We start from the raw sequence: 17,023 nt of genomic DNA on the forward strand, positions 1-17,023 counted from the left end.
ACTGATAACTGTTATTATTAATTTTTAAAAGAAGATTGAATCATGGCAGTTCACGCAGTCTTATTTGTTCTGTTCTCATACCCCATTTATGGCAGTGCAAAAGACAAACTAAACTAAATTTTGTTTTCAGTACAGTGAAATCAATATTTTTTCTGGGCTTCTGCTTCTGCAAGTAAAGAATTATGGTCACTCACTAGATGTGAAATTTGAAAACAAACATTTGAGGTTCCTGATCTCAGCATCAAAGGCTGTTTTTTTGTTGTTGTTTTTGTTTTTTTCATCTTGCACTGCCCTTTTAAAGTAATCAGAATATTTGAATCTGTAAATTGAATGCAGACTGTGCACTTCTTTTGATTTAAGTAGTGTACTGAATGACTCCAGTCTGTGAGGACGATCTTATCTGTGCTTATTTAGCTCTGACACTTAGAGGAACATAGCTATGGCAGCCTAGGTTCTAGTGTGCAGTGATGCATAACTCCTTTCCAGCACTTCAGGACTGTTTATGCAGCATGCTTTAGCCATGAGCTGTACAGTGTCACCCAAGTTACTTGATTTATGGTTAGCTTATTTTTGCCTGCATAGAAGTAAACAAATCATACATCACTTGAGGTCTAGTGTTGAGATACGGAGTGTGGAGTTCTGGGTGAGTTTACTCACTCTCTCATAGTCATTCTCTGCACTGTCTAGACTGTTATACATTTCTAGTGAATTTATATGTATTTTTTTGTCATCTGTGTTATTTAAACACCAAGGATTTCACAGTAAAACTAACACGATCTGAAGCCCTAGAGGGATAGTTATGTGGTTCACAGAGTATGCCGATTGCATTTCCTGATTTGTATTTCCTGTTGTATATCATTGTTTCACACTGGCATTTCAGAAGACTTTGCTGCGTTTTATCATCTGCTCTTAGAACGAAGATTGTGAATCCTTGTGTGGTTCTTCATGCACCTGTGCCTATAGTCAGAAATAGCAGCTAATGCCAAATCAATTGGTCTGATCATGGGTGTATAAATCACAGTTCTTCATCTGTATTATGAACTTCCCACTCATTATTGAATGCGGTGTCTTAACAGTGGTCTCTAGAATTTGGTACAGCTTGGATTCTAACTGTTGCAATGTGCTTTCTGTCTGATTGGATGCTTTTACTGTAACAGCTCCCTGGATCTGAAAACTGAGAGTTTGAAGGGAAGACACTTATTCCCTGAATTTCCCGTTTTTTTTTTCCCTCATAGAAGACCTTAAATTTGTTAATTAGCAGGATGAGGTTAAAAATCCATGATATTAATCACTTTTCAGAGACTAATTAGCACAGAAGGAAGGAAGTGAGATATTTTTAAGGTTGTTCCTGGTAATTTTTTTTTTAAGATTGTAACTTTTAAAATCGAGTAATTTATACCTAAATACTGATTGGCAACATCTACCTCACAGTTCATTAATAACTTAAAATGAGTTAGCAGTCTTAAAAAGAATCTAAACTTTAATCTAAATACATACTTTAAACAACAATGAATTGTTTTAACTAATGTTAAAATGTTTTAATGTCAGAACGATCTGAAACCAAGCCTATAATTTTCCTTTAGGATTTTTGGGAAAAAACTGGTTCAATTCCTCTGCGTTTACATCACCATTGGGTTCCTTTGTCTACTCTGACAGAATGGACAACATTACTTACTACTTTGATGCACTATAGAAACAATTTCAAAGTTGCTCCATTACTCAGTGTGTAAATATAAGAAAGATGAGAACATGTTAGTTATTATCTAATCTGCTTGACAGTGTCCCCTTAATAACACTGACAAAAATCCTGTAAGAAGTGTAAGCTTTGCTTTTGCTGTTCATGCGAACTTAGTGCAGTTATAAATAATTGATACTCCTACTGTGGTAACTGTGTTGTGTAAAACCGAGGTACTGCAGACTGCCTTCTGGCTCTGAAATATATAAAATTTGGATAAATCATAGATGTTAAAGGTGATGCCGAGTGTCTGGCACACTTGCTGACTGGGAAATTGGAACACAGAGAGCTTTACAGAAAGAGTCCCTGAACTTCTTAAAAGAGTGCTGTAATGACTAAAATACTTATGTAGTTGATCAACAGAAACCTGTTTTTTGTATTAATTCTCTGTGCATACGTATTCCCTAGAATTTGTGACTTATCCTTCAGCATTTCTCAATGAATACTTTTTCACAGTGTAAGGTAAAAGAGCAGGCATATTTTTCTTCATGTTGTTTTCCACGTATGCTAAAATCTGGTCAGTACATTATGAAACAAAATATATCAATGAAATCTAAAACAATGCATCAACACACACTGTATGTATAGCTTCATGATAGCCAACCGTTACTTAAATTTGTAATGATTTTCCATGTCATTTTACATCAGATTTTTGTAAGAAAAAAGGAAAGATGGCTAGTAAGTGAACTGATTTTGGGTTATTGCAGTGGTGAAAACAACTTATTTGCATGATGTTTATTTGCTGTGACTTGTCCATTCCTCCCTTTTCCAAAACCATCTTTATTTTCTCTTAGTTTTTTGTTTGTATGCTTTTGCTTTACATATTACTTTGAACAATATTTGTCTATACTGATGGAAAAGGTTTCATAAAATAAATGTTTAAACTATTTTAGCTGTATTGAATAAAAAATGTGAATTTGTTATTTAAGTGCTTTATATTGTAGTGTGTCAAGTAAAGTCACTTTTTCAATAGCTGAAGGACCTTTTTTGGTTGCTGGTGTTGTAGAGGAAGATGGATAGCACACCTCGGGATTGTACTGATTATTGTTTGGTTGTTTACCAGTAGTTTCTTATATAAATAGTTATGTGAATAACAATATGATATGTCTTTTAAATGAGATAAGTAAGGAATACAAATGAGCAGGAAAAATACCATGAGAGAGCAGCTTCCATTCTTCCCTTCATTAGCTGGTCTCTCCTAATCTCTTCAGGATTATAAATCAGTATTGAGGTCGTTGAACATGAAGTTTGGCAGGACATTAGGAATGATTTTGGAGGAGTGAAATGGTGAAGAAGGAGTGGTAGGGAGTTGTAGAGGAAGTCTCCAAAGTGGATGTGTTTATTCAGAAGGCAAAATCCATGAAGATGGGTTTTAGCCTCAAGACTGGAATTTATTATTAAAGTCAGAGAGGGAAGGCACGTGGTGCAAAGGGTTGCAGTGATATTCCTCTTACCTTCCTTAAATAAGGAAATAATTATAGCAATTCTCTTTATAAAGAGCTAAAATTTCAAATGGAGTAGTATTAATAAGAACAGTAGTGGAGAGTAGCATTAGGAACATAAGATTGGTGCTTACTTTCATCAAATACTCTGTAGAGCTGTCTTTTTCTGCAGCAGCTCTTTTATAGTCTATAGTTATTTGCTCTATAGTTATAGAGCAAATTTTCACATTAGATTTTTTGAATCATTATGCAGTCAGGTGTAACTTTTAATCTTAATACTTGCTAGAAATTCTGACAGTTTAAAATGTTGAAAAGATTAAAAAAAAATCCAGCCAACTTTGTTTTTCTGTGCTAAAGCCATGTAACAACTAACTACTCAACTAAAACATTATCTTATAGTAAGTAGTGCATTAATAAATGAAACTAGACGTCAGGTAAGGTCACCATCACCACACTTATTTTCAACTCTTCCCAAATCAATTATGTAGAACTGCAATGGCAATTAAGTTACTATTTTAAAATGAATTATCTGGAAAGCAGAATGCACATGTACAATATGTACATTGCAGCTTTTGCAGTATCAATCCTTAGCCATTGTGGGCTTATAAGTCATTGTATCAGAATGAGAAGAAAAGATGATTTTGGTAACATTTGCAATTCGGAATTTCGGTAATAATTATGCAAAACTCTTCTGAAACCTACGTGTCGTGTATCCATAGAATTACTTTCAACACTGTAATGCATCTCATTCCCAGTTCCCAGTGACAGATTAATCCTGAAACCCAACTCAAGGTTTCTTCTTAAATATCTTCTTGCTCAAACACGGAGTTTTGATTCCAGTAAATTGGAGTTCATATTGATTGGTAGTGTTTTATAACAATTTGCAGCAGTGAGCTACTAACGTATACATAGAAGAATATATTTCAAGGCATAAAATGTCAGAAGACTGACTAAGTGAATTTTCAGATGTTAGAAAGGCTGCGTTAGAAGCCGTAACAACCTGTCCAACTTGTTATGGTTCCTCTATAAAAACTTATTTATGAATAGAAAATTTAGTTATGCAACATGTATGCACAGTTTTACTTGAAGGATGATTATGCATTAATAACCAGGGTTGACACTTAAAATATTTTCTACTAGTCGCTTAGATAGGACTGTCACAAAGTCATTATTGCTAGGGGGTTCTCAATGGGCCTGGTCCTGTAGAAATCCTGTTAAAGGTGAATTGTCATGTGTTCTAGTTTATATATCAGACTTTTTCAGCCTTGCTGTTGAGTCCCAAACAAGAGATTTGGTTGATGGCTTGCTTGCCAAAGTTGTGCTTATACGATGGTGTGTTATGCATGTGTAGCGCGTGTGTGTGTGTCTGTACATGTATATATATAAAAAAAAGTGTGTGTATATATATATATATACACACCCACACACGTGCACATGTATGTTGCTTTTCCTTCAGTAGGCAATATTGTTTGTTTTGTTTTGTTTTCTCATTAGACCACAGGTTTTGTTTAACTAATTTCTGTTTATGCAAAACTAAACAGAAGTATGCAAATATTTGACATTTCATGTGTAATCACAAACGTTTGCACCCTGCCTGCTCTGTTCAGGGCTATTTTAGTGATGCCTGGAATACGTTTGACTCCCTCATCGTTATTGGCAGCATAGTAGACGTCGTTCTCAGTGAAGCTGATGTGAGTATACCCCAGCTTACTTTCCCCAGTCCCTACTTCTCTTTCTCTGTCTCCCCACTATTTCCATCATCTGGACAAGTCACAGATTTTGATCTGATGTTTCTAAAGTTTGAATACAGACCAGTTATAGGTCAATTATGTTGATATGGGAAATAAATAGCCTTTTTTTTCTACCAATTTTTTTTAGCTAAGAAAAGGGAAAGATTGTATAGTGGTACATCAGAGAAGCCTAGAGTGTTTCTGTGTTATAACACTGTCCTTTTCTTCTCTTTTTCTGTTTGTGTTTTTCTCTTGCTCTCTTTCTGCTGAATGCTTGTCCTAACAGCACTATTTCACTGATGCATGGAACACTTTTGATGCCTTAATTGTTGTTGGTAGCGTCGTTGATATTGCTATAACAGAAGTTAATGTAAGTAGCAACTGTTCATGCACTAAAAAGTAATTGCTGTCCTCAAGAAATAGAGAAAATGTAACTTTTATATCCCCAAATCCTTTTTCACAAAAGTATGCTTTATCCTGGAATTGAAGACAAAAATATTGACAAACATGTTTATACAAGCTGTTATTGTAGAACTGTAAGGCTGTAAAACTGAACATGCATGCAGCATAGTGAGGCACAGAATTATGTTTTCCCATATATGTTCAGAAAATATTTTAAAACATTTTATTTATAGAAAAGCAATTAAGCCTTTACTATTCCATTTGAAGCCAGTGATTTTCTTGTGTAGTTTGACTGAGATAATTCAAGCATCTATACGTTGCTTTAATGTCTCAGCTTAACAAGTAATCGGTTATTCCATGTGAAGTTTGGCCTTGTAAAGTGATTTTACCATTCGTATCTTAAGAGGTAGTGGGAAAAAAGTAAAAAGAGTAAGTAAAGACTTCAAAGGCATGGAAAATAAAGGGTTTTTTTTAATTATTATTATTTTTTATTTTTTTCAGTACTACAGCAAATGCTTTGAAATCCAAATTACATTTAAGATACTTTGAAAACTCCATCTTTTTACCAGAGTTTTGATTAAAGGCCATTTTAAGTATAGGTATTTTAACAGAAATATAGGGAAATATTGATTTTTGCCTACTTTCTGTATGACTTGCTGATTTTAACAAGGAAAACTGTATGACAAAAAGAAAAAAGATATATGAAACATAAAAAAAACCCACTCAGCTGTTTTGGAGCAATGCTCTCCATATTTACATGTTTTGTAGTCCAATTTTCAGAGGAAAGTGCCTCTTCTTTCTAGCACTTGTTATGACCTCACATAGGCAGACCATAGATGGTGAGACTTGGATCCAACTCAGCAGCTGAAAATGCTTACTAAGCACACACTAATCAGGTGCAGTTAATGTAGTCCATGTGCTGAAGATCCTGTCTGCTTCTCATTCTAAGAATGAAATTGTCTTCAAGTACCCATGAGGGTGCAGCATTCGCTTATTCCCTGTGTCAAAGAACAGATTGATCAGAGAAAGCCATAAATTTAAATAGTTTCTTGATATTAATCGAAGATTGCATATTTCTTTACGTCAGCCTCAGTTTATGAGCTGGCTCATAAATTTCCTTTTCTCTCAATGTAGGGTTAGTAACCTACATGCTAGAGATTTTTTTATTTTTCAGTGGGGACATTAAATTAAGTGAGAAGTATGTAAAATCTTTCAAAAAACTTTGAAGTTTCTATTAATGCCCTTAAGTGAATATCTCTGATAACTTGCAACATAATATAATTTCCAATATAACATAATTAGCAATATCTCTATCTAATATTGGAGAGAAGTGAGGCAGAAAAATTTTGATATACTCACAGCCTCAGTGGGGGCCATTGTCCAGTAGCTATTAAGCCCTATGTATTGAGAACTCTTAACAGTTTTTTAAAAAAGTCTAAGAATAATCAAAGTAAACCCTCAGCATTATACAACTGTACAAGACAAATTTTAATTTAACTTATAAGTATTCAAAGAGAGAATATGTTCCATGTGTATTTTTTTTGTTGTATCTATGGACTGAAGGAACCTGAGCTGTCAGTGAGAGTCCAACAGCACAGAGTGGTGTTGTCCCACTCAGACATTTCTCAAAGTATGATTACAGCTCATGGCTCAGATTTTTAAAAGCTGACTCAGATTTATTTTTTCCAGAAATGTTTGAATTTAGACTTTGAGCTGAAGTAATTGCATATGGCCTGCTATCTCCATTCACAGTACTACTGACATAAGCATAATGTGAGGGGCATAAAAATACAATTAGCTTAGAGTAGCTTTCCCTAACAGCTTGAAAATGTACTTAACTGTGCAGCCACTGAAAAATAGTTTGAATGTACTTTTGCAATTAGAGATGATGCCCTTGTGTTTAGCCCTGTATTTGACACCACATGGACAGTGCTAATTTGGCAGCATTGCTTATAACTAATCACTGCTGAGCACTCAGTGGAGATCACGTACTGATCTTCAGCTTCAGGACACACCACAGCAAGAACTAGCACTGTGTTTCTTAGTTTTTCATGCTATACTTAGTAAAGAAAAGGCTCATCTCTGATGTCTCCCAGTACTGCTCAGCAGGCTATCTGTGTACTAAGTATTGTCTGTTTCTGGTCTTTCACTTTTTTGTGCTTCGTTTGTGCAACTGATGAATGTATTTCAATTTCAGTATATTTCTGGGCTTGATTTCCCATTTTCAACATGAAATTGCAAAGTGTTCAGGGAGATTTTTAAAGTTTTTGTGACTTTTTATTGTTTTTATTCTATTCATTTTTTCCTGCTTCATTAGTTTTGGGTAAATTTGTAGGATGCACACAGGACTTTGTTTTCAATAATACAAGTACTGATGGAATGACATCTGTGACAATTCCAAGTATAAACAATACTTTGAGGGAGCTCAGCCTTGTTTGAGTGAGTGGTCTGCTCGTGCTGACTGCTAGCAATGATGTAAAAACAGATTGCATTGCAGTTGCAATTGCATGAGTGCAGCCCTCTTAGTTGATCAGTGTAAATGAGGAGTTGAAAGTACCTAAAGTATAGAAAGACTCAAGATGGATTAAATATTCTTTTAGGTATGAATATATAATTTTGTCATGTGGTGGAATCAAATTGACCTTGTTCCAGTATTTTGGCTGTGTACATCTAGAGTAATTCCAAAGGCCAGCAATTTTTAATATGTTTATATCTGACCTGAGGTTTTCAAGTGAGGGGGTAGAACTTCTGTACATCACCTTGATTTTGGTATTCGATTTTGGAAATTGAATGTTTCCTCCTTCTGTTGTTGTTCCTTTTTTTTTTTTTTTTTTTAAAGTATATGATGCCTTGAGGCTTATTCTTCTGATCCAGTCCCATTCAAACACTAACCAGGAAATTGCTGAGCTTTGAATAGTCTCAGTGCCCATGAAAATCAGTGTATTTAATGTGTTCAGCAATTTACAGGACTACTCAGCATCCTCAAGGTCTGGATCAGTGACTAGTTCCAAAAACAAACCACCTCAGAGCAACATATATTTTGGCTATGTGTATTTTCTATGATTTTTCTTTTGACTCTGTCATTTAATATCTCTTTGTTTAAACAGTTCTTTTTTGACCCTAATTGGTTTTCATGTTCATTTTATTTTTAGAAATTTTTAGAGGCAAGTATATTTAAGTAAATGTGTATATATGGCATAGCAATACAAAATTTAAAAGCACTACTAAAACCTATATAATTACTTTGGCTTTTTTGTAACCTATTGTTTTCAAAAAGTTTCACGTGACACACATGATCTTGTGTGGTCATAAAAATGGTTCCCTTTAAATTAGAAAAAAAAAAAAAAGAAAAAAGAGCAGAGTGGTGGTTGTGAGACACAGTAAGTGGCCAATCCTCTCTTGGAGATGAAGATACTTAAGAATATGAGAGATAACTGGAAATAAATTTTGAATTAATTATGAAGTTCTTTACTGGAATTCAGTCATGTTTCAACCTCACCAGACTGTGATAAAATTATCTGCAGTTCATATTTGGTAGTTCAGAAACCATTTGGATGACCAGTACTGGATGACTTAGAGGCATGATCACATTGAAATACAGTAGTAGATACAGAGGTTTTAATTCACATTTTAAAAATTTTCTTTTCCATTACCATTCATGTGCTGCCAAAATGTCATGAAAGGAACGGGGAGTTCACTTTACCATTCATTTGTGCAACCAATTGGGGAATAATGTTATGCATGAATAAAATTCAGGTTCTTTGCTCAACATGAGAGCACTGTTATCTTCTTCCTGATTTCCTCAGGAAAATCTATTTGTTTTGTGCTCAGCCTTGTAAACATGGGAGACTCATTCAGCACTTACTCTGCAGTTAACAGCTAACAGTGGTTAATGGCAATATGATCAAAAAGTCTATCACAAAACTTGAATTGGATATTTTGTCATTTGGCAGGAAGGAACCAACCTGTTATCATTTTAGCACTGTGCAGTGTATAGCACTGGCTTGCAGACAGTGTGTCACTTTGTTTGTTAGGCTGCTAGTAGAGCTGAGATGGCTGGTGCTTACTCCTTTGTAATTTATATTCACTTCCCTAAGACATGCTGGAATCCAAGTTTGAACAAAAGCACTGCAGTTCAGTCTAAATCCTACTTTATCCATCAATATCATACTTTAGATCTTGTGCTTTGCTGCTAATTAATAATAAGTAATTTATATATTTTTAATACAGTGGAAATATTTTTTAGATTTTTGTAAATAAATCTCTTTAAACCTAAGGGGTTTGCTTTAATTAGCATCAAGTGATGTGTAACCTACACTCTGTTGCAGTATTTAATTTGGAAGTAGAAGTAAATTTCTAAGTTGCTTCCATAAAGATGTATTAATACTGATAATTTAATACTGTGCCATGGGATATTTATTAGACAGCCATGAGAATAATATCCTATGCCAACAATGGATGTTAGTTATGAACTTAATATCTTTAACAAAGGATGACGCATACTTTTTAATCTACTTTGAGTCACGTTGATTCCAAATTTTTACTAACTGATGTGTATGAGCATTTGATTCATGTTCAACAGGGAATTTACCAAGCACTAAGGCTGTGAAGAAAATTACTTAATAGCAAATTTGATTCCTAGTAATGACTGTCTGAATGGATCTTGTGTATACACATGTGCACACATATTTTACATGTTTCTAAAGATATTTTGGCAACCTGAATGCTTTCCTGTGTATGTTGATGTCAGCACTTGTATTTGTCATTTGGATGTTTCCTGCAGTAGTTGCAATCATGATTACATCATCAATATGTGTAAATTTGTTTAGCATACTCTAGTACACTTTTGCATAATAAGGAACAAGCGGCATTTGATCAAAATCGTGTACTAATATTCACTGTTTTGCACGTTGTTTATTTTTTTTCTTAAACACAGCACTACGGTTTGCTTCCAGTGCATGATGCAATCAGTTTCACATCAGTCACAGATTTTACGCTGAAGCTTTTCCAAAGCTAGGATGGTTATATGGAACTTTAGTTGCAATGTGAAGAGTAGAAAGATGAATTACTCTTTAGGAAATGTGCCAGATTTTTAATAAGCAGCAGTAAATGTGAGGTTAGCAGGCTGCAAACATTTTCATCTTTTGGTTTATCATTGGTTTATCTTTTTTGAGGGCATTGTGTGGAGAAGAAAAATGCTGTATTGAGCTTCAATTAAGATATACGTGTGTGTGTATATATATGCATATATACGACTGATTAATGGCCTATTTGAAGTATTTAAGAATCGACTAAAAGCACATAAAGATGAGGTGCTTTGCCGAAGTAGTCTCAGTGCAGCTGGCACGTGGCTGACAGCATAGACAATAATTATGCTAGTCTCTGTTCTCTCTGTTCAATTCTAATACTTCTCCTACATAAAAATAATGTGCCACCTACTTGTGTGTGTACATGTCAAGTAATATTACTGAAATTGTAAATAGGACTGTGTGTTTGGGTATGTCTTTTCCTTATCTGTAGGAAGCAGACAGTCTTTGTTGTCAATGTGGCTATTACTGCAAATTATGTTAATTTTAGTTTCCAAGATCTCAGTGTAATTGATGCCAAATACTCACACACAAATGCTAACTCTCAGATGAACATTTCCTTTATAAATAAATACAAATACTGTTTTTTTTCTGCTCTATCACTCTATTAAATCAGTTGAACTTTTTATTATGAGCCAAGCTGCTGTAATATCAGAGGGAAATGCCAGAGGGGATAAGAAATTAGATGCACTCACTTTAAAATGTCAATACCCAGGACACTTGGCTAGTAATGGGCAGAAGTTGAATGTTCTCATCTCCAGTAGAAGAAACTCCCCAGGTGCCAGGAGTATGTTTTCATTCTTGGTTTCCTACATCTATCCCCATTCCAGCATTTTTGCACAATTTACCCTTTGTGAAAAAGGTTTTTCCTGGCCTGCTCTTGCCACTTGTGTATGACATCCAACCGATGCCCAACAGCAGCAGGTCAGCCATTGCTTCAGGCTGTCAGGAATGCATAGGCCAAAGAAGCAGAGGAATAGAAATATACACAAATATACTCAATTCCCTTCTGTCAACAACAAAAAAAAATAATAATAAAGGACTGTTAAATTTGTTGTTCCTGAGTACCTTTGGTAGAATACTTTTCATACAATTTTGGTAATGTGATCTTTGTCTGCATTTTAAAAACTGGTTATTAAGTACATATTAAATGAGTAATACATAGAAAAAGGTTTTTTTTTTTTTTTAACTGATTCTTTCTTTTGTGAATTTATTTCAAAACAAAATCCAGTGATCTTAACAATGATCTTCAGTGCTTTTTTGTTGATTTTTTTTGGTTGATTTTTTTTTTTTTTTTTTTTTGAAAGAAGCTACATAAAGTCTGCAGGATTAATTTATTCTTATCATGTTGTTATATATCTCATTATACATTACTATGGCAATACTTCTCCTAATTTATTTAGAGCCCAATTCCTCTCATATAAAAGCTCATTGGAAATGCACCCAAATGCAAAATCCAGCATTTTATTTCATTATTTTAGTATAAGCTTCTGAAGGTACAATAATTTAATCTGCTCTTTTTCTATGAAACACTTTATTTAATTTTTGATAACACAAAACACCGCATATAAATTAATTTGATTGCCAATAAAGGCTATATACCTCAGCACAAGTCAGCCACCAGCAGTTAATATGAAATGTCAGGTCTCATTGTGCAGAAGTTATAATGAAACCCTTTTTCTTTAAAAGTTTCAGATGAAGAAATTATTTCTGCACCAAAAATCAGTAGCAATGTGGATCAGTGTACACTAGTACAGGCTTGTGATTGGTTTAGGTAGACAGCTTTGTAAGATTGTTTAAGCATTGTGTGATATTTTGGCATTTATGATGTTTGTGATTATTACTCATGAATTTCAATTTTGATGATTTTATTTAAAATTGCTGAGATATGCAGGGAATTTCTAATGCAGCATCTCTTTCATTGGTAACATTTTGTTGTTGTTTATAGAAAGGTTTACAAAGCTTAGAGGTGATAACTAATTTTACAGATTCTCTGCTTACTGAAGTGTAACAACGAGATCTGGGCTTTTGTTAACATGAATGCATTGTTTTAGTGTTGATCCCTGAAACAGTTTTAAAACTGTTTCAGAAAATACTGAAATTCTGGCAGGGAAATAATGTTTTAATATGCATTGCGTATAGTTGAACAAATGGGTATTTTTCACTCATTTTGACTGCTTTTTGAAATCTTTATCATATTTTTGGCCAAAAAAAAATAAAATAGATAAAACAATTAGTCTTTTAATATATACCACTAATGATTTGACTTCAGTAGAGTACTATCAATTCTTAGGGCTTTTTTTTTTTTTTAAACTATCACAGAATGGCTTGGGTTGGAAGGGACCATAAAGCTCTTCCAGATCCAATGTCCCCACTGTTGCCCCCCACTGGATCAGGCTGCTCAGGGCCACCCAGAGTGGCCTTGAATGCCTCCAGGGATGGGGCATCTGCAGTTTCTCTGGGCAAAGTGTACACTTATGTGTATACTGCCTGTATTTTCAGAAGAATCATCTCCATTCTGTTTCCTTTCTCCCCCTGGGTCTCACTCTAGCTAACAGCAAGGCTTGAGATTTAACTCAGTGGCATTGAGAGTGTTCCCAATGCACGTGCAGTGTGTTGGAAGCAGCACTGAGAGGGCATCGTGGTTACTGCCACTATATGTAACCTCAGTTGTTGAAAAATGTCACTTTGAAAAGATGTACTTTTTGGGCAAGAGAGAAAGTCCCATCACTTGGATCTAACCTCCAGGAATCCATTCATTCTGGTGCTGTGAAGTTTTAAAGACTTTTCTATTCAGTCTGAAAGAAGCTGCAATGAACGTCAGTGCACAAACAAGCATAGACATTTGGCCCATGAAGCTTTTCTAGCTGCCGTACTTCAGTGTCTGGCCACTTAGGGTGCTGGGATAGTTTCTCCAAAGACAGTCAGAAACATTAGAAAAAGAGAAGTTTTGGCTCCGATCAAGAAGTTGGCATGCCTCTCTCCTAACTGTAACTCATTAATTGGTGAACTTTGCTTTGAAGGAACTCCTGATTTGATATCAAACCCAGTTAATTGAATATGGTTAGATTCCAGTGATGGAATAATTAACTTTCAAAAAAAGCACAGCAGAGAACTTGAAAAGCTGATTTGACCCCAAAGCTTTGTTTTTGAGTTGTATTTAAGACTTACTGCTACGTTTTTACATAACCTGCAGAAACTGGGGGCTAATTTTGTTTGGCTTACATGGGAACAGTTTTTAAGTTTGTATTCAGTTCATATTGACTCTCTTAAACATGTCTTAAAGTAGCAGATTTTAGTATGAGTCAGCCAATATAAAATGCTAAATTGAAGTTTTTACTGAAGGCATTATTGTTCTGTTATGGAAGAATATAGAGTTGAAAGATGTTCATTTACATTTAGAAATGAAAAATGTCCTTCTGTTTATGGTGAAGCTGCTTTTTTGATCTCTTACTTGATTTTAATATTTAATGTTCTTAATTTTTTAAAGCCAAAGCCAACTGAAACAGTCACAACTGATGAGTCTGGGGTAAGATTAGTAAACTGACCCCAGTGGTTTTACCTCTACTTGAGTTTATTCTTTTTACCATGTCTCTATTTTCCACCGATTTTTTCTGTATTTTTCATAACTGTCCTATTACAAAGGTGTATGCAGTGGTTTACATTCATTGTCAATGTATTATTGAAGTCTGCTACAATCAAACCCAATATGATCCCTATTAACAAACCAGAAAACTTGGAAATGCATGTGATGTGTGAAGCATTTCTACAGGTCCTGTGTTTTTAGCATGTAACTTTTCCTCTCATATCATTCTTATCAAGGTGAAAAGGCCCTCAAGATACATTTTCAAATCTTACCTCTTCCACCTCTGCATTTGATGTTGTTTTTCTGAAAGTGTTGCATGTCTGTGTTTGTATTTGGTTTGACTTCTTCATGATACTCTTCAGAACTCCGAAGACAGCGCGAGAATCTCCATCACTTTTTTCCGTCTTTTCCGAGTGATGAGGTTGGTGAAGCTGCTCAGCAGAGGAGAAGGAATCAGAACTTTATTGTGGACATTTATTAAGTCATTTCAGGTTAGCAAAATTTATTTAAATTTGCTTTATACTTATAACCATTTCGTATACCAGTTTCTATGATGCGATACATTGTGGAGTGCAAATAACATTTCTTTTGAAATTTGTTCTGTCAATGATTGCACATAGAAATACATTTATATATTAATGCTACAAGAAGCTTCACCTGCTGCTTCCTTCTGTGAGTCCAAGGATCATTCTTTGTCATAAAGGTTTGCTGCCACAGTGAGATTTCTATAGTATTTCATAGAAAGCGTTAGATATGCCTTAAAAAGGATTTTTTTGTGTGAAATTAAAGGATTATTTGATTTGATGCACACTGATCTTGTATTTCCACACATTTTATTAGGTGACTAAAAAAGAGGAATTGAATCTTTTCTTAGAAAGAACTGATTTCATAAATAGATATTTGAAACCTTGCCCCTGAAAACTGTGATGAACATGAAGTTAATGTAATTCAATGGGATGTTGGCAGAATCAGTAATAAATATAATTTAAAACTGCTAAAGTTGGGTCTTTCCCCTGGATTACTGGCACAAGTAATTTAAAATACAACAAAGCTCATGTTCATTGCATATGACAGATTATTAAGAGGTAATAACATTTCAAGCATTTACCTGGGAAGAAAAACCTTGGAAGAGCCTGTGGTGTACAGAGAAACTATTTTCGTGAATTGAAATGGAAATTATGGTGTGAAATTATTAAAATTCACCTGTCCCTTTTCTAGGCTCTGCCTTATGTTGCCCTTCTGATAGCTATGCTGTTCTTCATCTATGCTGTCATTGGAATGCAGGTAATTTGAGGTGTTTTTAGCACTCAACAAAAGCACAGTGTTGGCTACCCTGAGACCTATTTACCAGGGTGCTTTCTGAAATGTTCTCTTGACAGTGGTGCTATTTATTTGGCAGAGCTTTTAAATTAATGTAGACATCTTTTGTTGACTGTGATTTTGACAGTCCAAAAAAGATAGAAGAGCTGGGGGTGTGCTTATAGTATCTTGTTTTGCTGAGGGGTGACCTTCCTCTTTCATTTACTGTGTAGCTTATTCCTATGCACAAATGCATGAAAAAAATACATGGCTTCTTAGTGTAGATTTGTTTTTGGAGTAAGACATTACAATCAAAAAGATTTTCTTTTGATCCCAAAGTGATAAGGTTCCCAAACCAAGGGACCTGCATGTATGCAGAGTACAGCAACATTAATCTGTCCTAATTAAATAACGACTTCCACTGTACGGCAAGAGGATATCAATTAATTATTTTGGAGAGAAAGAGTGCTTTTTTTGACCAAGGAATTACTGTTTAATTTTGGAGAACATTTTCACCTCTGTCTGGGACAAGGTGCTCAGACTCCATTCTTTGACTTCCATCTTTACATCTGTCTACTTAAATTTGAGATTTTCAGGATAGCAATCATTTCTTATTGCAAGTATGCACAGTACCTATTGTAATGGGGTTTCAATCCCAGCAAAGGACTATAGGTGCCAGATCAAAGCAAATATGTTGTCATCTAAAATACAAGAGGGAATATTGGTGTCATAATGATTTAATGATGCCAAATTAAGAATTATCTTGTATGTATGGATTATTTACTACATCTACATTATCAGGAAAAATATAAGGACATTAGAGAAAGTACATGTGTGTTTTTCATATGTGCTGAAGGTGGTCTAGACTACAGGGACCACAGTTTCTGAGAGTATGGGCCATTAAGATGAAAGTAAAATCTTGTTTTTCTGTAGGTGTTTGGAAAAGTGGCCATGAGAGACAACAATCAAATAAACAGAAACAACAATTTTCAAACTTTCCCCCAGGCTGTGCTGCTTCTCTTCAGGTGAGTAAACCTGAACTCTCGCTTGGTGCATCGCATTTCAGTGGTCCAGGAAAAATTTCTGTAGAGCTTGTTCTGTGGATTTGCTCTAAATTTGTTTCTAAGTTAGAAACATTTCCCTGTCAGCACATACTGTCTGCAGCTGTATGCTGAGCATCCACTGGATTCTAATCAGGTGCTATAGGCCTGAAGTCATTACAGCTCTTGTGAAACAGCTCATTCATGGAGGAATTATCTTCCAGTGGAGCCTAAATAGCCAGTCCTGATGGCACTGTGCAGGTGTTGGGAAAATGAAAAATGACTTTGCTCTTGTTTTGTTCTTAAGAAGGCCAATCAAGCTGGACAGTTTGAAAAGAAAAAAATGAAAAGCTGTTGCAAAGATGGAAAAAATAAACTGTTCTTTACATTTTATGAATAGATGGTGAGTGGTGGGTGTAACTTGCAGAAGGAGGCATCGGATAAGCAGTAGGTGAAAAGTTCTGATGGTACAGGTAGCTAAATCTTGATATAGGTGATCCTGGGGAATTATGGAATCTCCATCACTAGAGAGGTTAAGAGCAGAGTAAACCTGTGTTGGAAGTGCTTCAGAATGCCCTGGAGCAAGTGGAGGGAATGATGTGGATCACGCATACCTCTAGAGCTGTTGATCTTGTGACTGTAGTGCCTGTGAATCTGTATCTCCACTTGGCTCCTGCATTTTTTACCCTGTTCTAAAGAGAA

The 17,023-nt window shown here is 35.0% G+C and overlaps 1 protein-coding gene across 5 annotated transcripts in view; it reads left to right on the top strand.

Annotated features, from left to right (window-relative positions):
- The window catches only part of CACNA1D (calcium voltage-gated channel subunit alpha1 D), a 168,517-nt gene that overhangs the window by 125,204 nt on the left and 26,290 nt on the right, over positions 1 to 17,023 (top strand). For 4 of the 5 annotated variants that reach the window (XM_085236268.1, XM_085236267.1, XM_085236269.1 and 1 more), the window contains 4 exons: positions 4,785 to 4,868; positions 14,345 to 14,473; positions 15,201 to 15,266; positions 16,215 to 16,306. In XM_085236268.1, coding sequence (XP_085092394.1) covers positions 4,785 to 4,868; positions 14,345 to 14,473; positions 15,201 to 15,266; positions 16,215 to 16,306 — 371 coding nt within the window. The remainder of the gene's footprint in view (positions 1 to 4,784; positions 4,869 to 14,344; positions 14,474 to 15,200; positions 15,267 to 16,214; positions 16,307 to 17,023) is intronic. The other variant, XM_085236270.1, reaches the window with a different exon arrangement.

This window comes from Meleagris gallopavo, chromosome 14 (assembly GCF_905368555.1).
Source record: "Meleagris gallopavo chromosome 14, MGAL_WU_HG_1.1, whole genome shotgun sequence".
NCBI lineage: Eukaryota > Metazoa > Chordata > Aves > Galliformes > Phasianidae > Meleagris > Meleagris gallopavo.